The sequence below is a fragment of the Microtus ochrogaster genome, chromosome 5 (assembly GCF_000317375.1).
Source record: "Microtus ochrogaster isolate Prairie Vole_2 chromosome 5, MicOch1.0, whole genome shotgun sequence".
NCBI classification, from domain to species: Eukaryota; Metazoa; Chordata; class Mammalia; order Rodentia; family Cricetidae; genus Microtus; species Microtus ochrogaster.
Window position 1 is genome coordinate 33,266,359 of NC_022012.1, and position 17,750 is coordinate 33,284,108.

At 35.5% G+C, this 17,750-nt stretch overlaps 1 protein-coding gene across 1 annotated transcript; it reads right to left on the reverse strand.

The window, feature by feature from the left end:
• Positions 1–8,642: 8,642 nt before the first annotated feature.
• LOC101987192 (olfactory receptor 958) lies at positions 8,643–9,575 on the reverse strand. The gene has a single exon (XM_005347104.1). The coding sequence runs from the start codon at positions 9,573–9,575 to the stop codon at positions 8,643–8,645; it is 933 nt and encodes a 310-aa protein (XP_005347161.1).
• Positions 9,576–17,750: the final 8,175 nt, after the last annotated feature.

The window sequence follows — 17,750 nt, forward strand, 5'->3', positions numbered from 1 at the left end:
TAACCACATCTACAATAAACCTTTTCCTCATTCATACTTGGAAGAAGTCATCTCCTCTCCTTATCATGTAATTTGATCATATTAGTATATTTGTTTAAAATCTATTTCAGATATATGTATTACTGATTTGTAATTGTATCTGTTAAAATTATTTATTTTTATGTATGGTCCTATTTTTCATATACATAAATCCTTTGCTTGAGAACTTCATTCATGGTTAGTCCTTCCTCTCAAATTCCTCCCATACAGCTCTCTTCACTTTTTTCCTCCCAACTTCATGTGTTCTATTATTAAGATGCTGAATACACTTAGTATTGTATTAAGATGCTTAGTATTGCCAGTATGTTCACAGGTATGGAATCATCCAATGAAGCATGAACAATCTACTAGGGCCCACATCCAAAAATCAAACTCTCTGTCTATGCCTAAGTAGCCATCAAAGTGACTATAGTTCCTCAAATACAAGGACTTGGTGAGATATTCCCTGATCTAGACTAGATTTTGGTTATCTTGGTATTATTCAGGCTTTGTGCATGAAGTTAAAGCCACTGTAGGTTCATGTGTGCAACATCCTTGTCATATCTGAAAAACTGTTTTGAAGAAGTACATCACAACTGGTAGCCCTTATAATCTTTCTTTCTGCTCCACCATGAGTATCCCTGAGCTTTGAGGACAGTTAAGTAATACAGATGTCCCATTTAGGGTGGAGCACTAGCTAGTCTTTTATTGTCTCTACCATGTTTTTCCTACTTGTTATTCCAATAATATTATAAATGCCAGATTATACCATGGAAAACCATCATGTTTTTTAATAACATCATTATTCTTGTAATATCACTCATCCTATGTTTTATCGGTGGTTATATCGGGACAGTAGACCCAGACCCTGTCAGAGGCTGAGGACATGAGTCTTGCATTTAAATGAACAGGGTATATTGTTGTTACTGCTGCCATTATGGTTAGTTAGTTTTGTTTATTGACTTTAAGTTAGTGCATAAAATAATAGATTCTTTCATGACATTTTCACTGATGTACATCACTGCATTGTAGCTACTCCTCATATCTCTTCTACCATTACTTTGTCCGGTGCCTCCAGACCCTCCTGCTGGTCTCATTGTACTCCTAAATAATTCTGCTTCTTCTCAGTCCAAATGTTCTTTAACTTCTTACATGCTGGATTTCCTAGTAATAGAGAATGGGAGCAAAAAATGAAAGAAAGAAAGAAAAACTAAAATCACTAAATTAAAGATGAAAGGAAACAACAGAATGTAAAGCTACACTTTCCAAAATATTATGTTGATAATGTTTAGTCCCAGGTGTATGTGGAAGGATTGTCAATGCAGCAGAATTAACATAGCTTATCTGTCTGAAGTAACTCAGAGTCCTTGGATGGAAAATATTTTAAAACAGTAAAATGGATTTATTATGGAATTTAATACAAATGATACATCATTTTATTTAAACTTTAATATAAATTAGAAGTAAAGGGAATGTATCAGATAGCTACTGCAGATTATTTCAATTTAATTATCCTCTTTATAGCCTCTACCTCTTCCAATTTTACATTGTTTCTCAGCATTGTTTTTCTCTCTCCATAAAGCCGCTTTAGTTGCTAATGAGATACACTTGGGATAAGGGGCCTTGGTGTGAATTTGGGTGGTACAAATTAGTCCAGTTTCTTTCCACTTTAACATTCTTGAGTTATTTTTTTTCAACAGTAGTATCAGCATAATAATGGTTCATCCTTCATCCTACAATACTGGTATATTGCCAGCAGTAACCCAGCAACGGCTCCAACTGATACTAATGCAGTCAGTGAATTAGTCTGACTAGACATCTGACCTTCATCTCTGTTGCCTTGGAAACTTAATTTTCTCTGCATACAGAAAATCCACCCTGAAACGTAGATTTAACACTAATCAGATGTGCTGCCTTGAGGCATATAACAGTTCCATTATGTTAACTTATTATTAATTCAGGGTGTGTGTGTATATATATATATTCAAGAAATATTCTATTATATATAGGATGTCTGAAAAGTAAAACTCCAATTTATCTCAAAAAATGGGAAAAAATCTTTTAATTGTAATTCTCTTCAGAGAGACTGAAGAAGTCAACTTTAATAATAACAATAAGGATGATGGTGATAAATTTAATAGATTCCTGATATTTTATGGCTTTGCTTTTTATTAATAAATTAAAGAAGAACACTAAATTAGGAAGATATACACAGTTAACCATTTCCTGTTTTTATTAGTAAAGATGTAAGTAATGTAGTTCATGACAGGACTACAATAAAGAGACAGAAATAGAGACACAAAATTCCAGGGACATAAAATTCCTTTTCCCATTCAAAGGAAGCACCAAGTTTCTGGGTTGTGGAAATTTTGTCCCAGACTCGCTCCCTCGATCAGAGTCAGGAACTCACTACACACAGTGCTTTAGATTGTGGCTTCATTTACTACTTGTATCTTAATATAAACAAATTCACGTGTTCTGAAAACATGCAGAGGACGTTTCAAAAACTCTTGTTTCCTTCTACATCCAGGTAAGCTTTATTTTGAGAATTTAATGTTTTCATTTGTCAATTAATTTCCTTAGTTTTCTTACTACATATAGTTCACTTAATTGTAAATGTTTTTCTTAAAATTTTCTCTTTTCTTACATGGTTCCAAAACGAAACAGTCTACACTTGCCCTCTACAAACCTTTTTCTTTACATGGTATAATTTGGACAAATGCACCCATTTCACTGCTTACCATTAACCCCCACAGGATCGGTCTCTTAAAGTAATTAGGTCTGTATCCCTCAAACATGGTGCATTTACTATAAAATAACAACCACAGAGCAAATTCCCTGAGCTATCTGGAAACACTTTGCTGTAACATATGCATTTTAAAAGGCTTGATAAGATTTTTTTAAATTTATTTATTTATTAAAGATCTCGTCTCTTCCCCGCCACCGCCTCCCATTTCCCTCCCCCTCCCCCAATCAAGTCCCCCTCCCTCCTCAGTCCTAAGAGCAATCAGGGTTCCCTGCCCTGTGGGAAGTCCAAGGAACCCCCACCTCCATCCATTTCTAGTAAGGTGAGCATCCAAGCTGCCTAGGCTCCCACAAAGCCATTACGTGCAGTAGGATCAGAGACCCTTAACTTTAACAACCAAACGGTTTGAGTTTAAGAACTTTAGGAATCACAAACAGTTCTGTATTCACTGAAAAGGATTATCGTTTGAGTCAGAGCCGTAGATACCAACAATGGGCGTCTCCTTGTTTCAAAGGAAATCATGAGAATAAACAGATTGTTGTTGTTGTTGTTTTAATCAAATATTCTACCTCCTAGCTCTTCTAAATTTACTCATGTGACTTTTTGGGAGCTCCATCTGTTATTTCTTGTGTTAACAGGTTTAACACCACAATGAACAGGACTGAATTTGCCGATATAAAACAAAGAAGCATGGGAAGGAAAGACATAAATTGATGTTCCAACAGGAACAGAGGTTTGTTTAGAATCTCCATTTCTAGAATTTTCCCACATATTAAGTTTAGGAACAAACTAGAAAAACTAAGAAAATGTCTGTGACTTCCACCTGTAGTACAGTTTAATTTGCTACTAAAATTAAGCATCAGCAGAAACATGAATGTAATACACACACACACACACACACACACACACACACACACACACACACACACATATATATATATATATATATACAAATATCTGTTTTCTAATTGTCCTAATAATACTTTTACATAGATAAGCACAAGAAGATAATGGTTTTAGTATTCCCAGTGATTTAGGACATACTTTGCATTCATCAGCTTTGTAGATTTAAATGAGAAACATTCTGCATGTATGCTCAGGTGTTCCAAACACTTGGGCCCAGCTGGTGGCACTTTGGGGGAAGATTATGGAACATTTAGGAGCTTGAACCTTACTGGAAGAAGTGGCTCACTGGGAACAACCTTAATTCCTAGTTATTTTCTGCTTTCTGTGTTGAGGTGCTATGTGACCATTTAATTTCCTATCCCTGCTACCATGTCTTTCCTATTTGCTATCGTGGTTTCCTCACTGTGATAAACTATACCTCCCAGAAAATTTGAACCAAAATTTCTCTTTAATTTATCGTTTTCAGGATGCTCAGCAACAAATACGCAACTCCAAACCCCAGAACATTTACTGCCTGAAATTGAAATGACTTCAACTCTACCTAAAAATAAAATAAAAACATTTAATTATAGGAAAAGATTTTACACGTATCTTGTATTTGTTGAGTTCTAGGCAATCTTCATCATTATCTCTGAATTTATCTGCCCATTAATATTTGATAAAGTTAGCTCCTGCTTGTTAATTCTATGTGTAATAATTTTAAAATGTCCAATACAAATACAATGCATAATCATTCTTGAATGATCTTTCTTTTCTTCTGCCTATAATATTATCTGCTTTTTGTTTTTGTTTTTTGTCACAGAACTTGAACTGTTCTCTCCCTCTCTCCCTCACTCTCCCTCTCCCTCTTCCTCTCCCTCTCCTTCTTTTTTCAGACAGTCTCCCACTGTAGCCCAGCTTTTGTGGAACTTACTATATATCTCAAGCTGAACCTTAATACACAGTAATCTTATCATGGCTTTCTGGGGGCTGGGATTATAGTCATAAACTTCTATACATGGATTTAGAGTTTTCATTAAATGTTATAGTTCTTTTTGATAAACGCCTCAATTAAGGATACATATTATGAAAAGACAGCTAAATCACTAAAGTTTTAATTAATGATTTATACTGATTCTTTGTGTAGTGGCCAGCCAGTCATGATAGGCTTACTATATACAGAACACTCAAAGGAAGTTCTTCCAACCATTATCACCTGCCAGTGGTGGGCCTAGCCATGATAAGCTTACTGGAGGCCTGAGTCTCAGTAGTTTACCTTGAAGAAATACCTGGTTGAAGGAAGTACCATAAATTGAGATTTCCTGAGCACCACCCAAGAACAGACCATCCAAAGGAAATGCCTAAGGTTCCAACCATTGTAGATAAGATCACCTTCCACCATAGGATCACATACTCACCAGGACACCCCTAGACAAATGTCAGCCAATCTGGAGTCCTGAACCTTAGAAATCCCTCACCCCCATCTTTACTACTATAAAAAACCAACTCTAACTGAGCTCAGGGCTCTCTGAATATTCCAATACATTGGACACAGGAAGAGACTGAGATTGCAAACTTGTATAAAAAAAGGCTCTTTTACATATGGTATTTGGTCTCCTTGTTGGTTTTGGGGGGAATTCACGAATCTGGGCATAACACTTTGATTCATAAATTTAAATTATTTTTTTATAAAATAGAAGATTCATTAAAAATAATTTTAGTAGATAAAATTTATACAATAATTCCTTAAGTTTTTAAGCCATACCTCTGGTTTTTAATGCATATTTTTAAAGGAAGGGGATTCATCAGATTTATCAATTATCAGATGCTAATAATTGAGGATTATTAGCATCTACCAAAACCTAACAAAAACTCACATGTTATTGTTTAAATTTTTATTATGTACCAGAGACTCTGGTGCGTATCTTGCCAGTATTTCCTAACTCAACATTCTCAGTATACCAATGAGGTGGATAGATTACTAATACAGAGATATTTGCATATCTATAACTATTCTTCTATTGATAATAGGTGTGAAATAGAATCAACCTAGGTGCCCATTAACAGAAGAATGGACAAGACAAAAAAATGTAGCATGTATACACAAAGGAATATTTCACAGCTGTAAAGAAAACTGAAATTTGAAACTAAAAGGGTAAAACTGGAAAACTATACTGGGTAAGGAGGTAACCCAGCTTCAGAAAAACAAATGTCATATGTTCTCTCTCACTTGTAGCTTCAAATGTTTTGTTTGTAAATTTAACTTAGAGCAAATGTAGAAGTCAAACAAATAGAAGTAGGTCTATGGGACACATTATAATGTTTTATTCGCCATCTAGATGAAACAAAATTACTGAAGTGGAATACTGAGAACAGAAATTCATAGATGGGGGTATGTGGGAATATGTAGTAAATCAAGGGGTGAAGAGGAGGAAGAACCCAAAAAAAGGGTTATGGAAGCCTACTTTTTACAATCCAACTTTAAAGATAAGTTGAAGGATAGTAGAACACATGTGAAAAGAAAAAAGTGGTAGGAATACTGAGAATTAAAGGATTAAGGGAGGATGGAAGAAAGTAAGAGACGGTAGATGACTCAGGCAAAACTAACAGTCGATATAAAAGCCTTATGGAAAGCCACTAATTATAAAGCAAATGTCAAGGTACACTTCCAAAAAAGAGAGAGAGAGAAAAAAAACTATGCTGCATGTGTAAACAATGTTGTATTCAGAAGATCAGGAGGCATATGTTATCAGATAAAAATAAAAGTACAAGGTATATGGCACCTTCCAAAGAGTTATTGGTCAAGCAGGCCTCAGAAGACTTTAAGCAACACAGGCTATCTTGCATTGTTTACCTATCATGTCTATACGGTAAAAGCTTATTTCTTTCACACAATTTGGTGACAGAAACACAGATAAGTCAATTTAAAACAACCACGGAGTCCCAGTTGGCTAGTTTTCATATTATTGGAAAGTTCTATGCAGGCTGCTTGGGAAGAAGATATATCTTTTCTAACACTGGACTTCAAATGTTACAGTACTAACTTACTAGACAAGATGAACCTACCAGTGCAATAGTGGCACAGCTGTTGTAGGGTAGCCAACTGTTTTCCAATTAAGTTTAAGGCCTGCTTCAGAGGATTGAATTTAATACCTGGTAAGCTTGACTAGAAGCCCATGGTTGAAGGACCTAGGGTAGAAACCTGCTATTGTTATTTTACTAATGCTGTCAAACTGTCTTCTAAATATTTGTCCTTATGCCCATAGACCTGGGTTGCTGTAATCTTGTTTTGAAAAGCTTTTTTTTTTTTTTTTTTTTTTGCAGTGAACAACAGTTGTCAATAGAGAGATACACAGGTGCTTATAAGAAGAGACTCAGAGCTCAGTCCCAAATGAGGCATCTCTATTCACCCAACCACCACCAAGGCTCAGGGAATTTTGCAGAGGTACATATAGAAAGGTGTAAGAGTGTGAAGATATAGAAGATTGTTAAGAAATGCTTTCATTCCATACATAACATTTGCACAAGGTCAAGTCATCCTAAATCCTAGCACAGATGGCATAGATGATCTCCAGGTTCTAATTCATACTAACAGTAATTAGGGTAATGATGTGGTGGTGGTGGTGGTGGTAGTGTTTGTATGTGTGTGGAGGAAATCATACTTTATTGATGATGCAGCTATTGGTAGGTTTGCCGTGTTCTAGTAGATGGCCCTGGGCAGCACCACCTGGACTATTGGATTATGATTTTTAAGTTTAAAATAAAACTTGAAGTTTAGAGGACATGTGATGAGGGAATATTCAAGGAATATGAGTTTAGGAATGTAAACAAAGTATGATCCTATTTTATTGTATGCATGAGTTAAGATTACCAAGATTCAGAAAATATTTTAAAATTAAAGTAGTTCTGAAAAATAAAGTAAAACACTAGCTTGATACAAATGAATCTACTGGAGTCTCTGATTTTGCTCAACTTTCTTCAATTAAATAAATATCACTTCTATTTCTTAACTGTTAAGAAACATTATCACTCTATCAATGAGCATAGGATCTTAGTAATTAACAGAGAACTAAGAAATATAAAAGTGGAAGAAAAACTTGTTTTAGCTAGGCACTCCAGTTTTCCTGTGGCTTATCCCTCAATCTCTAGTTTTTATCACAAATCTGCAAAATTTAGTATCTCTATCACACACTTAGTCATGATTAGTTTAAGCTTAGAAGATGAGGAACCCATGATATTTGCTGCTTTACATCTCATTATGGAACAAAATCAATCACTACTTACTTGCATTGTAGAAAAACAAGCTTAAGTGATACATTTGATATCATTAGGAGAGAAATTAGGCTCTTGATCTGTTGTCCAGTGTGTGTGTGTGTGTGTGTGTGTGTGTGTGTGTAAAATTAGTGTAAAAAAGGCCTTGAATTTGAAGGAAAGTGGGGAGGAATATATGGGAGGATTACAAGTAAAGAAAGGCAAGGGAGAAATGTAAATATATTGAACTCTATTCACTAAAAAATAAAAAATAAAATTTAAAATCTTAACTAAATTTGTCAACTATTTTGACCATATTAAAAACTATTCACAATAAACAAATAAATATATATATATATATGTACGCATAAGAGAAAATTAGAAAGTACACCAATACTTTTGTTCAATTGCTGACTTTTTCTCCTTTTCCTAATTTTTGTCTTTCTGCTTAAGTTAATCTCATACATAATATGAAAGGACTAAATGAAGAATAGTGAACCATGCCTCTGTGAGCAAGATCTCCTTTTCTGGGTAGATAGTGTTTCAAAGAAAAAGGCAAATAACTAAGACTAAACCACTTTAACGGCGTTTGATTAGCAGCATACAAAAAGACAATATTGTACAGTGTTCAAATCATTTCCTCTGCTTTAACTGTCCCAAGTTGCCATCACATGTGAGGAATCCACATCACGACTTACCATAGAAAGAATTTTAGGACAATTGAGTCAACTCTTTCATCTTCCTAGTCCTCAGAAACAGATCCCTTCCCGTGCAGTATTTTTTTTAGAGCTATCTTTACTTCCTTATTTCTCAAAGTATAGATCAAAGGATTCAACATTGGTGCTACCAAGTTCATCAGAATTTGTACCACAGTTCCCAGCATGGGGTTGGGTGTAGGCTGCAGATATACAGTGATGATGGGTCCATAGGCACAGAGGATGGCAATGAGATGGGCACTGCAGGTGGAGAAGGCACGCTGACGTCCCTCAGTGGAGTTAATACTCAAGATGGAGATAGCAATTCGAGTATAGGACACAAGAATCAGGAGAAAGCAGACAAGGGAGACTAGACCAACATTAGTGAAGCTCACTCTCTTTGCTAAGGATGCGTCAGCAGAGGCCAGTGGCAAGACTGCTGGGATATCACAGAAGAAGTAATCTACTTCGTTGGGGCCACAGTAAGGCAAAGTGAAGGTGAGGGAAGTCAAGATACTGGAATGGAGGCATCCTAACAGCCATGTGCCTGCAGCTAGAGCCACGCAGATCCTAGAGTTCATGATGATTGGGTAGCGGAGAGGGTGACAGATGGCAGCAAAGCGGTCATAGGCCATCACAGTGTAGAGAAAGCACTCAATGCTCCCAAGGAAATGAAAGAAAAAAAGCTGGGAGACACAGTCTTGGTAGGAGATGAGTCTGCTAAGGCCCATAAAATAGAGTAGCATTTTTGGACAGGTCACAGAAGAGAAACCCATGTCAAACACGGACAAGTTCCCCAGGAAAAAATACATGGGTGTGTGAAGGCGGGTGGAGGAAATAACAGCCACAAGGATAGACACATTTCCCACCAGGGTGCAGGCATAGAAGGGCAGAAATAGCACAAAAAGCATAGCCTCCAGGCCCTCTGTGTGTGTGATTCCCAGGAGAATGAACTCGGTCACCACTGAGCAGTTCTTCATCTCATCAGAGACAGTTCTGGGAGAGGAAAAAGGAGAGGGAATGGAGAATGTCCTGACTTCGCATCAATGGCATGCATATGATAAGGATATGAATTGCAAGCAGTGATGTTTTGGCTCTATGCTACTGAAAGACTGCTTGTGATCCAGCAGAAGCATCATAAAAATGCTTGCCATAGCAAACTGAATGTTTTCTTCACCAAATAGTTTTGCTGTATGGACTCCAAGCGCAGATGTTTCTTGTTAAGTTAATGCCGAGAAAAGATCGTGTGTGAAAATAGAAGAACAAAATCCACATAAATGCGTGCTGCTCCTGAACCATGGGGAAAGATATTAAGCCTCAGAATAATATTTTAAAATGTTAACATCACTAGAACCACAACGTCAACATCATTGTATTTGCGATGCAGTATTAATAAGTCTTATGTTTTATCCCTTTGTTTTCGGTAAAAGAAAGTCTTAAAGCAAAATTGACTGATCGCTACTTTACAGCTCAAAAGAGGTTTATTTAATCTCAATCTCCTAATTCTCACAGAATCTCTATGCTTCAGGTCTGGAAAAAGAACTAAATACTTCGGTATCGGATATGCTAAACAACTCTAATGGCATCTGTGATGGACTGTTGGCATTGCCGTCCATGTTGACCCAGACCCAAAAGTTACTTGTCTTCTTTCCTCCTGCACAAGCAATTGAAGATTGATGAGTCTTTCTAGCTTCCACACAACATGCATACATATAAGTGGGAGGTCTAGAGTAGATTTTGTTATGCATAACTATATCCATAATGGAAAGAATAATGTTAGACACAGAGCTAGTTCTCAAAATAAAATAATTCGGTGTCTAGGAAAGAACTGGATATTGTTGTTTTTCTTTACAAAACTTACGCAAAAGGTCAGATAGTAATCTTCCTAAATAACCCTGTAAAACAGTTGATACCATCTACCTGCCCTTTGAGACCATTCTACTAAATATTTACTTGCTTGTCACTAACAACCACAGAATATTTGCTTTAAACAAGAGCTGTACACATGTTTATACACCAATTTCAAAACAGTTTGACTATCACTCATTGAATAGAAATGCAAACCTAGATATACTATTACTGAGAATTTCGATTGTTTAAGTATTTTAAATTAAGCCAAATTGTTGTTTATAAAGGGAAATGTTAAGAATGGTGTCTGTGAGCTGATGTACAAGAAAGGTGGAATAAAATAGAAAGTAAATACCAGTTTACTTTTTTCTCAAAGAATGATCCTATTCATTTTGAACTCTGAGAACATTAGTAAACAAGCCCTTCAAATTCTCCTCTTCTCTGGATACGTGCAGTATGAACATATATGAACATGCCACTTACATTATTCACAGAAAGGAATTTTGCTCTTTAACCTCTTGTCCATTGGCTTTTCTGTGATTATTACTTCACTCTGAAATTGGATATACCTATAGAAACCAGTGAAGCATTTTCTCCCATGCTTACTAAAGCTCATCTTAGCCATGAAACTGGGACAATATCACAAAATTGAATGTGCCCCTGTCTTCTGCAAAAATATCTTCTAAGCAGTAGCAGCGTAATTATTTCCTCATATATAGAAACAAATGTCTTTGGAGCCCTTGGGATTGAGTGAATGGGTACTATTCCATCAGGATCCTGAACAAAGGGAGTAATCAGATGAGATGCTACTAAGAGATCGAAATAAGTACATCTGATAACGCTTTCTCTGATTGCATTACTTTGAAATTATTTTAAAAAGTAAAATTGTAGAGTCACATCCAGACATCCTATTTCAGTGACTGACCAGAATAACAGAAAAACATAATGGCTGTAATTTAGTCTAGGACACACATAGAAATCATTCCTCAACATAAGTATACATTATTAAGTTGCCAAACGTCAGTCAAATGTCTCAGTCCCTTTTAAATGTCCAATTTCAAGTATTTTAATCTAGAATTTTCATACTTCTTTTTATGAACTCATTTGAGTCTTCCAAAAAATATAGGCATAACGTATCTCAAAGCACTAGATCATGTTGATATGAGGGTACTTGATTAAAGCTAGGTGAAGTTATAAATGTGAAATCTTGATCCAATAGAAGCAATATTCTTATATAAAAGGAAGGTTCTCCAGATTGCTTTCTCTTCAATTTCTCACTCCCTGTGTCCTACCACCTGAGGACACAGTGACAAAATGGCTGTGTCAGCTCCCTAAGCCAATCCTCATGCAAGCCTTCATCATGGATGGTTGTTTATACCAAGCATAAATGATAGGCCTTCATGATAACTATAATGGACTAAAATAATCCTAATTTTCAGGCATTTTCTATTAATTTGATTTGAAAACAGCTCCAATTACTAGACTTGCCAAGAAACATGTTTTTCAGTTGATAAAACTGATTTCCAAAAGCAACACTATGTCATCACATGACTTTTCCAGAAATAAATAAATATGCATATTACTCAATGAATGTTAAGAGAAGGTACTGCAATAAATAAGAAAAATTGCTATGATTTGGACTTTTTCACGTGAATTTCCTATAGTAATAGTCTCATCTTTCTTTTCCACAACACACAAACTTCATATTCTCAAACAAATAAAGAAATATAAAACACAAATTATTGAAATAGAGAACTAAATGATTAACAATGCCAAAATTTAGTCATTTGAAAGGACTAAAAAATAATCCTCTCTGATAATGGTTTCTGAAACACACACACACACACACACACACACACACAAATAATGTGCAAAAGGAAACTAAACAGAAGTATATATGGAGTAGCTAGATGTGAAACATTCAATCAAAATAATTTATCAAAAGTGCAGCAAATATTTATTAAAGCTCCCTAATATACATAGAAATGTGAATATCCACACGAATTACTTTCCATTCAAACTGTGCAAAATAGTTAATTATTTGGATGAAATTATATAAATGAAAGACATTCACTATCTCACAGTTTTATGGGTCAGGAATCCAGGCATTACCTAATTGGGTGTCAGGAGTTCTGCCAGGGAATTTTATGAGGTTACTGTCAAGCTGCCAGCTAGAAGCTGGGACTTCATTTATACCTGAAGTAACCCATAGGGAAGAACTTACTTCCAAGTTTACTCTAGGGGTGACTATACAACTGGGATCTGAGACAGGATTGCTTCCCAACATAGGGCCTGGCTTCTTCAAGACAATCAAACCAAAATACTATAAGGCTATATAGTATATACTATCCATCTACATGGATAGAAGGCACAGTTGTTTATAATTTAATTTCATGGAGATATTCAATCACCCCTGCCATTTTCTACCACTAGTACCAAGATGTTAAGTCCAAGTAGTAGATTATAAAAGAAAAAAGGATCTTGGATGTAGAGGCAGTGGAGGAGATTGTGGTCTACTAAATAATTAACTATCTTGGGAACAACAGGATATCTGTATTTTTCAAAACCAAGGGGGAAATAATTTCTTGCCCTATTTAAATATAATTCAATTTGAAGTAGATTAAAGATTTAAGACTGGAAAAGAAAGTCATAAAAATTTAAGAGCGAATTAAAAGTAAAATGGGAAAATATAAATAAATTTAAAATAATATAAATAAAAATATGGATATAACATTGATATTAGAAAACTAAAATATGGGCTTTCATTAGTAGTTTTATTTTTATAGACGTGCGTACAACATCTTAGATACTCAGAAAAAGAAAGTAAAATAAAGAACATAATTGTCATGATATATTTAACAACATCTTAAAATCCCAACATGTGATGAGATAAAAATGCTTCCTTAAATCAATGTGAATCAACATGTACACTATGAACATTTATTTATTGTCTATTAATTCTAATATTAATATTTTATGATTTCTATTTTAGGAATTGTCAGTATACTTATAAAATATTCATAGCATCTGTATCCGTTAACCTGAGAAGTTATGTTGTTTTGCACTGACACCAAATCAATGAGTAAAATTTAAGTTTATGCCCACTTCCCCCACCCCCACCAGGTCCTCAAATGCACCTGTTTATTCTTTCTACAATGCACAGACACTATCAGACATTTTTAGTTAAGAGGAAGTGTTTTCATAAGCATGTTAAAATGTATTGAAAAAAAAAAGAACATTGTTGCAACTATGGAAGACACATTGAATGTTAGACAGCTTTGGAACCTCCTGGGGTTCTTTCAAAGCACCAGCTTGGCATAGCTGCTATTCACATTTTAGAGTCACTTATGTAGCCCTTAGAAGTGATACTTTTCTTTCAACATAGGCCATTCCATTCATTAATAATCTCTTCCCATTAAAGCTTGTCTTTCCACTACTATAGGCAATGTTCCTTGCTTTGTGGTTTGCAATATGCCAAATAGAACATGTGTTTTCATCAGACATCTTTCTAAAAACTTGGAGTCATTGTACATGTTTGCCTTCTGCTTCAAAGATGATATTTCTTTGGCTTCTGGTAGTTTACCATTTCAAGATATCAGTCTCTGAAAGAGTAATTCCAGGCTTGACGCTAATGTGTAATGAAGCTTGGATGAACCTCGGACTTGGAAGCATTCTCAGATAGCTGCTCAATGAATAAATAAATGAAAGATTTAGTTCATCGTGCCTATTTCTTATAGTATGGTTGTTGATGTTTTTTCCATGCCAGCACTTCTACCCTAAGACCAACTCTACTTGAAGGAAAATAATGAGAAGACCAGGTGGCCTTCCTGCAGACCTTCTCTGCCCTCACTGTTAGCCCATACTCAATCTCTCAGACTCCTCCCTAGCTCTGAAACTTAACACCACTTACAGCCTCCCTTTGCCTCTGTCCATGACTCCTGTGGATCCTTCAACCATTCCCTCCAAGCCACCCTCCCCAACCCTGTGAACACAACAGATAAACAGGTCAGTAGCAGGGAACACACAGCCATCATACTCTGCAAATTCCAGAGCGGAGATAGAAACCAAGGTTCAAAACACCCACCTAACAAAGACAAATCCAGAAATCAGCACATAGACCTATGAGCATCTCAAACCCAGATGTCTAGATGCGAACATAAGAACATAATCACTAAAAGCCTAGCTATCCTAGCACAGAATGCCCTGATTATTCCAACATGACTGTAGCCCAAGAAAAAGTCTTAAAAACCAACTATACAAAGATGACCATGGTCTTTAAAAAAGAAATGAATAAATCCTCCATTAATGAAATTCAGGAAAAAATCAATTGGAGAAAAACAAATAAACTCCTTAAAGAAAACCAAGAATAAACAAAAACAATTGAAGGAAAAGAATACAAATGTTCAAGACATGAAATGAAAATGGAGGCAATAAAAGAACACAAACTGAAGGAATTCTGAAAATTCAGGAATATGAACAGGAACTACAGAAGCAAGTTTCACCAACAGTATAGAAGAGATGGAAGAGAGAATTTCAGGCATTGAAGATACATTAGGAAAAATGGACAACTCAGTCAAAGAAAATGTCAAATCTAAAAAGTTTCCTGACACAAAACACCCAGAGGATCATGGAAAACTATGAAAATACCAACCCTAAGAATAATAGATACAGAAGGAAAATAATCCCCTGGTTCAAAGGCCCTGAAAGCATTTTCAAAATAATTATAGAAGAAAATATTCCTAACCTAAAAAAGAAGGTTCATGTAAAGATACAAGAAGATCATAGAACACCAAATAGACTGGAACATAAAAGAAAGTCTCCCCACCACAAACAATCAAATATTAAATATACATAAAAAGAAAGAGTATTAAAGGTTTCGAAAGAAAAACGTCTAGTAACAAATAAAGTCAGACCTAAGAAAATTACACCTGACTTCTTGATGGAGACTCTAAAGCCAGAAGGACCTGGACAGGGTTTGTCTGTCTTGATTTTCTCAGAGAACCAACTCTTCATTGATACTCTGTATTGTTCTCTTTGTTTCTATTTTATTGATTTCACCCCTCAGTTGAATTATTTCCTGCCTCCTTCTTACTGGGTGTGATTACTTCATTTTGTTCTAGGACTTCCAGGTGTGTTGTTAGCATGAGACCTCTCCAACTGTTTTACATAAGCACTTAATGCTATAAACTGTCCTCTTAATACTGGTCATTATTTCACACATGTTTGGGTATGCTGTGTACTTGTTTTCACTGAATTCAAGAAAGTTTTTTATTTTCTTCTTTATTTCTGCGTTCACCCAGTATCATTCAAACCCTTATCCAAAGTAACTAAAAGATGGAAATAGGATATCCAAATTAACAAAATAAGAAACAGAAGAGGGACCTAACAAATACCCAGGAAATCCAGAGAATCATAAAGACATACTTTAAAAAGATGAACTCTATCAAATTGGAAAAGTAAAAGAAGTGGGTAATGTTCTTAATAGGTACCACTTACCAAAGTTGAATCAAGATCAGATAAACAATTTAAATAGACCTATAACCCCTAGTGAAATAGAATCAGGCATTAAAAGTCCCCCAACCAAGAAAAGTCCAGCATCAGATGGTTTTAGCACAGAAATACCAAACTTTCAAAGAAGAGCAAATGACAATACTCCTCAAATTATTCCATAAAATAGAAGTAGAAGGAACGTTGCACAATTCACTTGACGAGGCCACAATTACACCGAAACACAAACCCCATAAAAATTCAACAAAAAAAGAGAGACAGAATTATAGACCAATTTCTATTATGAGCATAGATGGAAAACACTCAATAAAATACTTGCAAATTTAATCCAAGAACTTATCAAAAAAATCATCCTCCATGATCAAGAGGCTTCATCCCAGAGATTCAGGGATGGTTGAGAATAGTAAAATCAGTTAATGTTATCCACCATATAAACAAACTGAAAGCAAAGATGAACATGATCACTCCATTAGATGCAGAAAAGGTCTTTGACAAAATCCAACAGCCTTTCATGATAAAAGTACTGGAGAAGGTAGGGATACAAAGGACATACATAGGTATAATAGAAACAATTTATGGCAAACCTATAGCCAACATCAATGGAAATGGAGAAAATCTCAAAGCAATTCCACTAAAGTCTGAAATATGACAAGGTTGTCTACTCTTTCCATATCTATTCATTGTAGTGCTTGAAGTTTTACCTAGAGCAATAAGACAACTGAAATAGATCAAGGGGAAACAATTTTAAAATGAAGTCAAAGTATCATAATATGGAAGATATAACACATATATAGTATATAGGTAAATATAAAATAATATAATTCCTCAATGCTTTATAAAACAACCTTAGTATTGTTTGTCCCAAATTCTCCTTCTTTTTTGGAGTTATCTCTCTAGAGGTAGTATTTTGGAATACTGCTATCATTTCATAGGATCTGGCACTCTTAGCCTTAGGACTTACGGACATGCATTGTCTTTATGAATGTTCTTTTATGTAATGTTCATACAAACAATATTTTTTGTGCCAAATTACTTTATATTGGCATAATCTTTTCAGGATTCATCCATTTTCTGGCACCTATCAATTGTCTATTCCATTTTACAATGAATAATATCACATCAAATTGCTAGAATGTATTTACAGTTTGTTCATTATCATGAGGTTAAGGGCTCATAAACTTATTGTAATCCTTGTCTGTAAATAGCATTCCTACAAAAATCTGTGTGCACATACTGCCTATGATTATTCTTTTGGATTACACCCAGAAGTCAAATGCTGCATCTACACTACCCATGTATAGCCTGGAGTTTCACTCAGAAATACAGTGCTTGTTTAACATGTTTAAGGCTCTGAGACTGATCCACAGACTAAAACAAACAAACAAACTAAACTGGTTGGCTAGTTTTACATCAATTGACACAAGCTGGAGTTCATCTCCTAGGAGAAAACCTCAATTGAGAAGAAAATGTGTCTCCAAAGATTGGGCTGCAGGCAAGACTTTATGGCGTTTTCTTAATTTGTGATGGATATGGGAGGACCCAGCCCATTGTGGGTGGTGTCACCCCTAGACTGGTGGCTCTGACTGCTATAAGAAATCAGTCTGAGCAAGCCATCAGGAGGAAGTCAAGAAGCAGCAGTCCCCATGGTTTCTACACTACTCCTGCCTCCAGGTTTCTGCCTGGTTTGATTTCCTTCTTTAACATCCGTCAAAGAATTGTGATTCGGGATATGTAAACCAAATAGACACTGTCCTCCACAAGTTGTTTTTGACTATGGTATTTTGTAACAGCACTAGTAA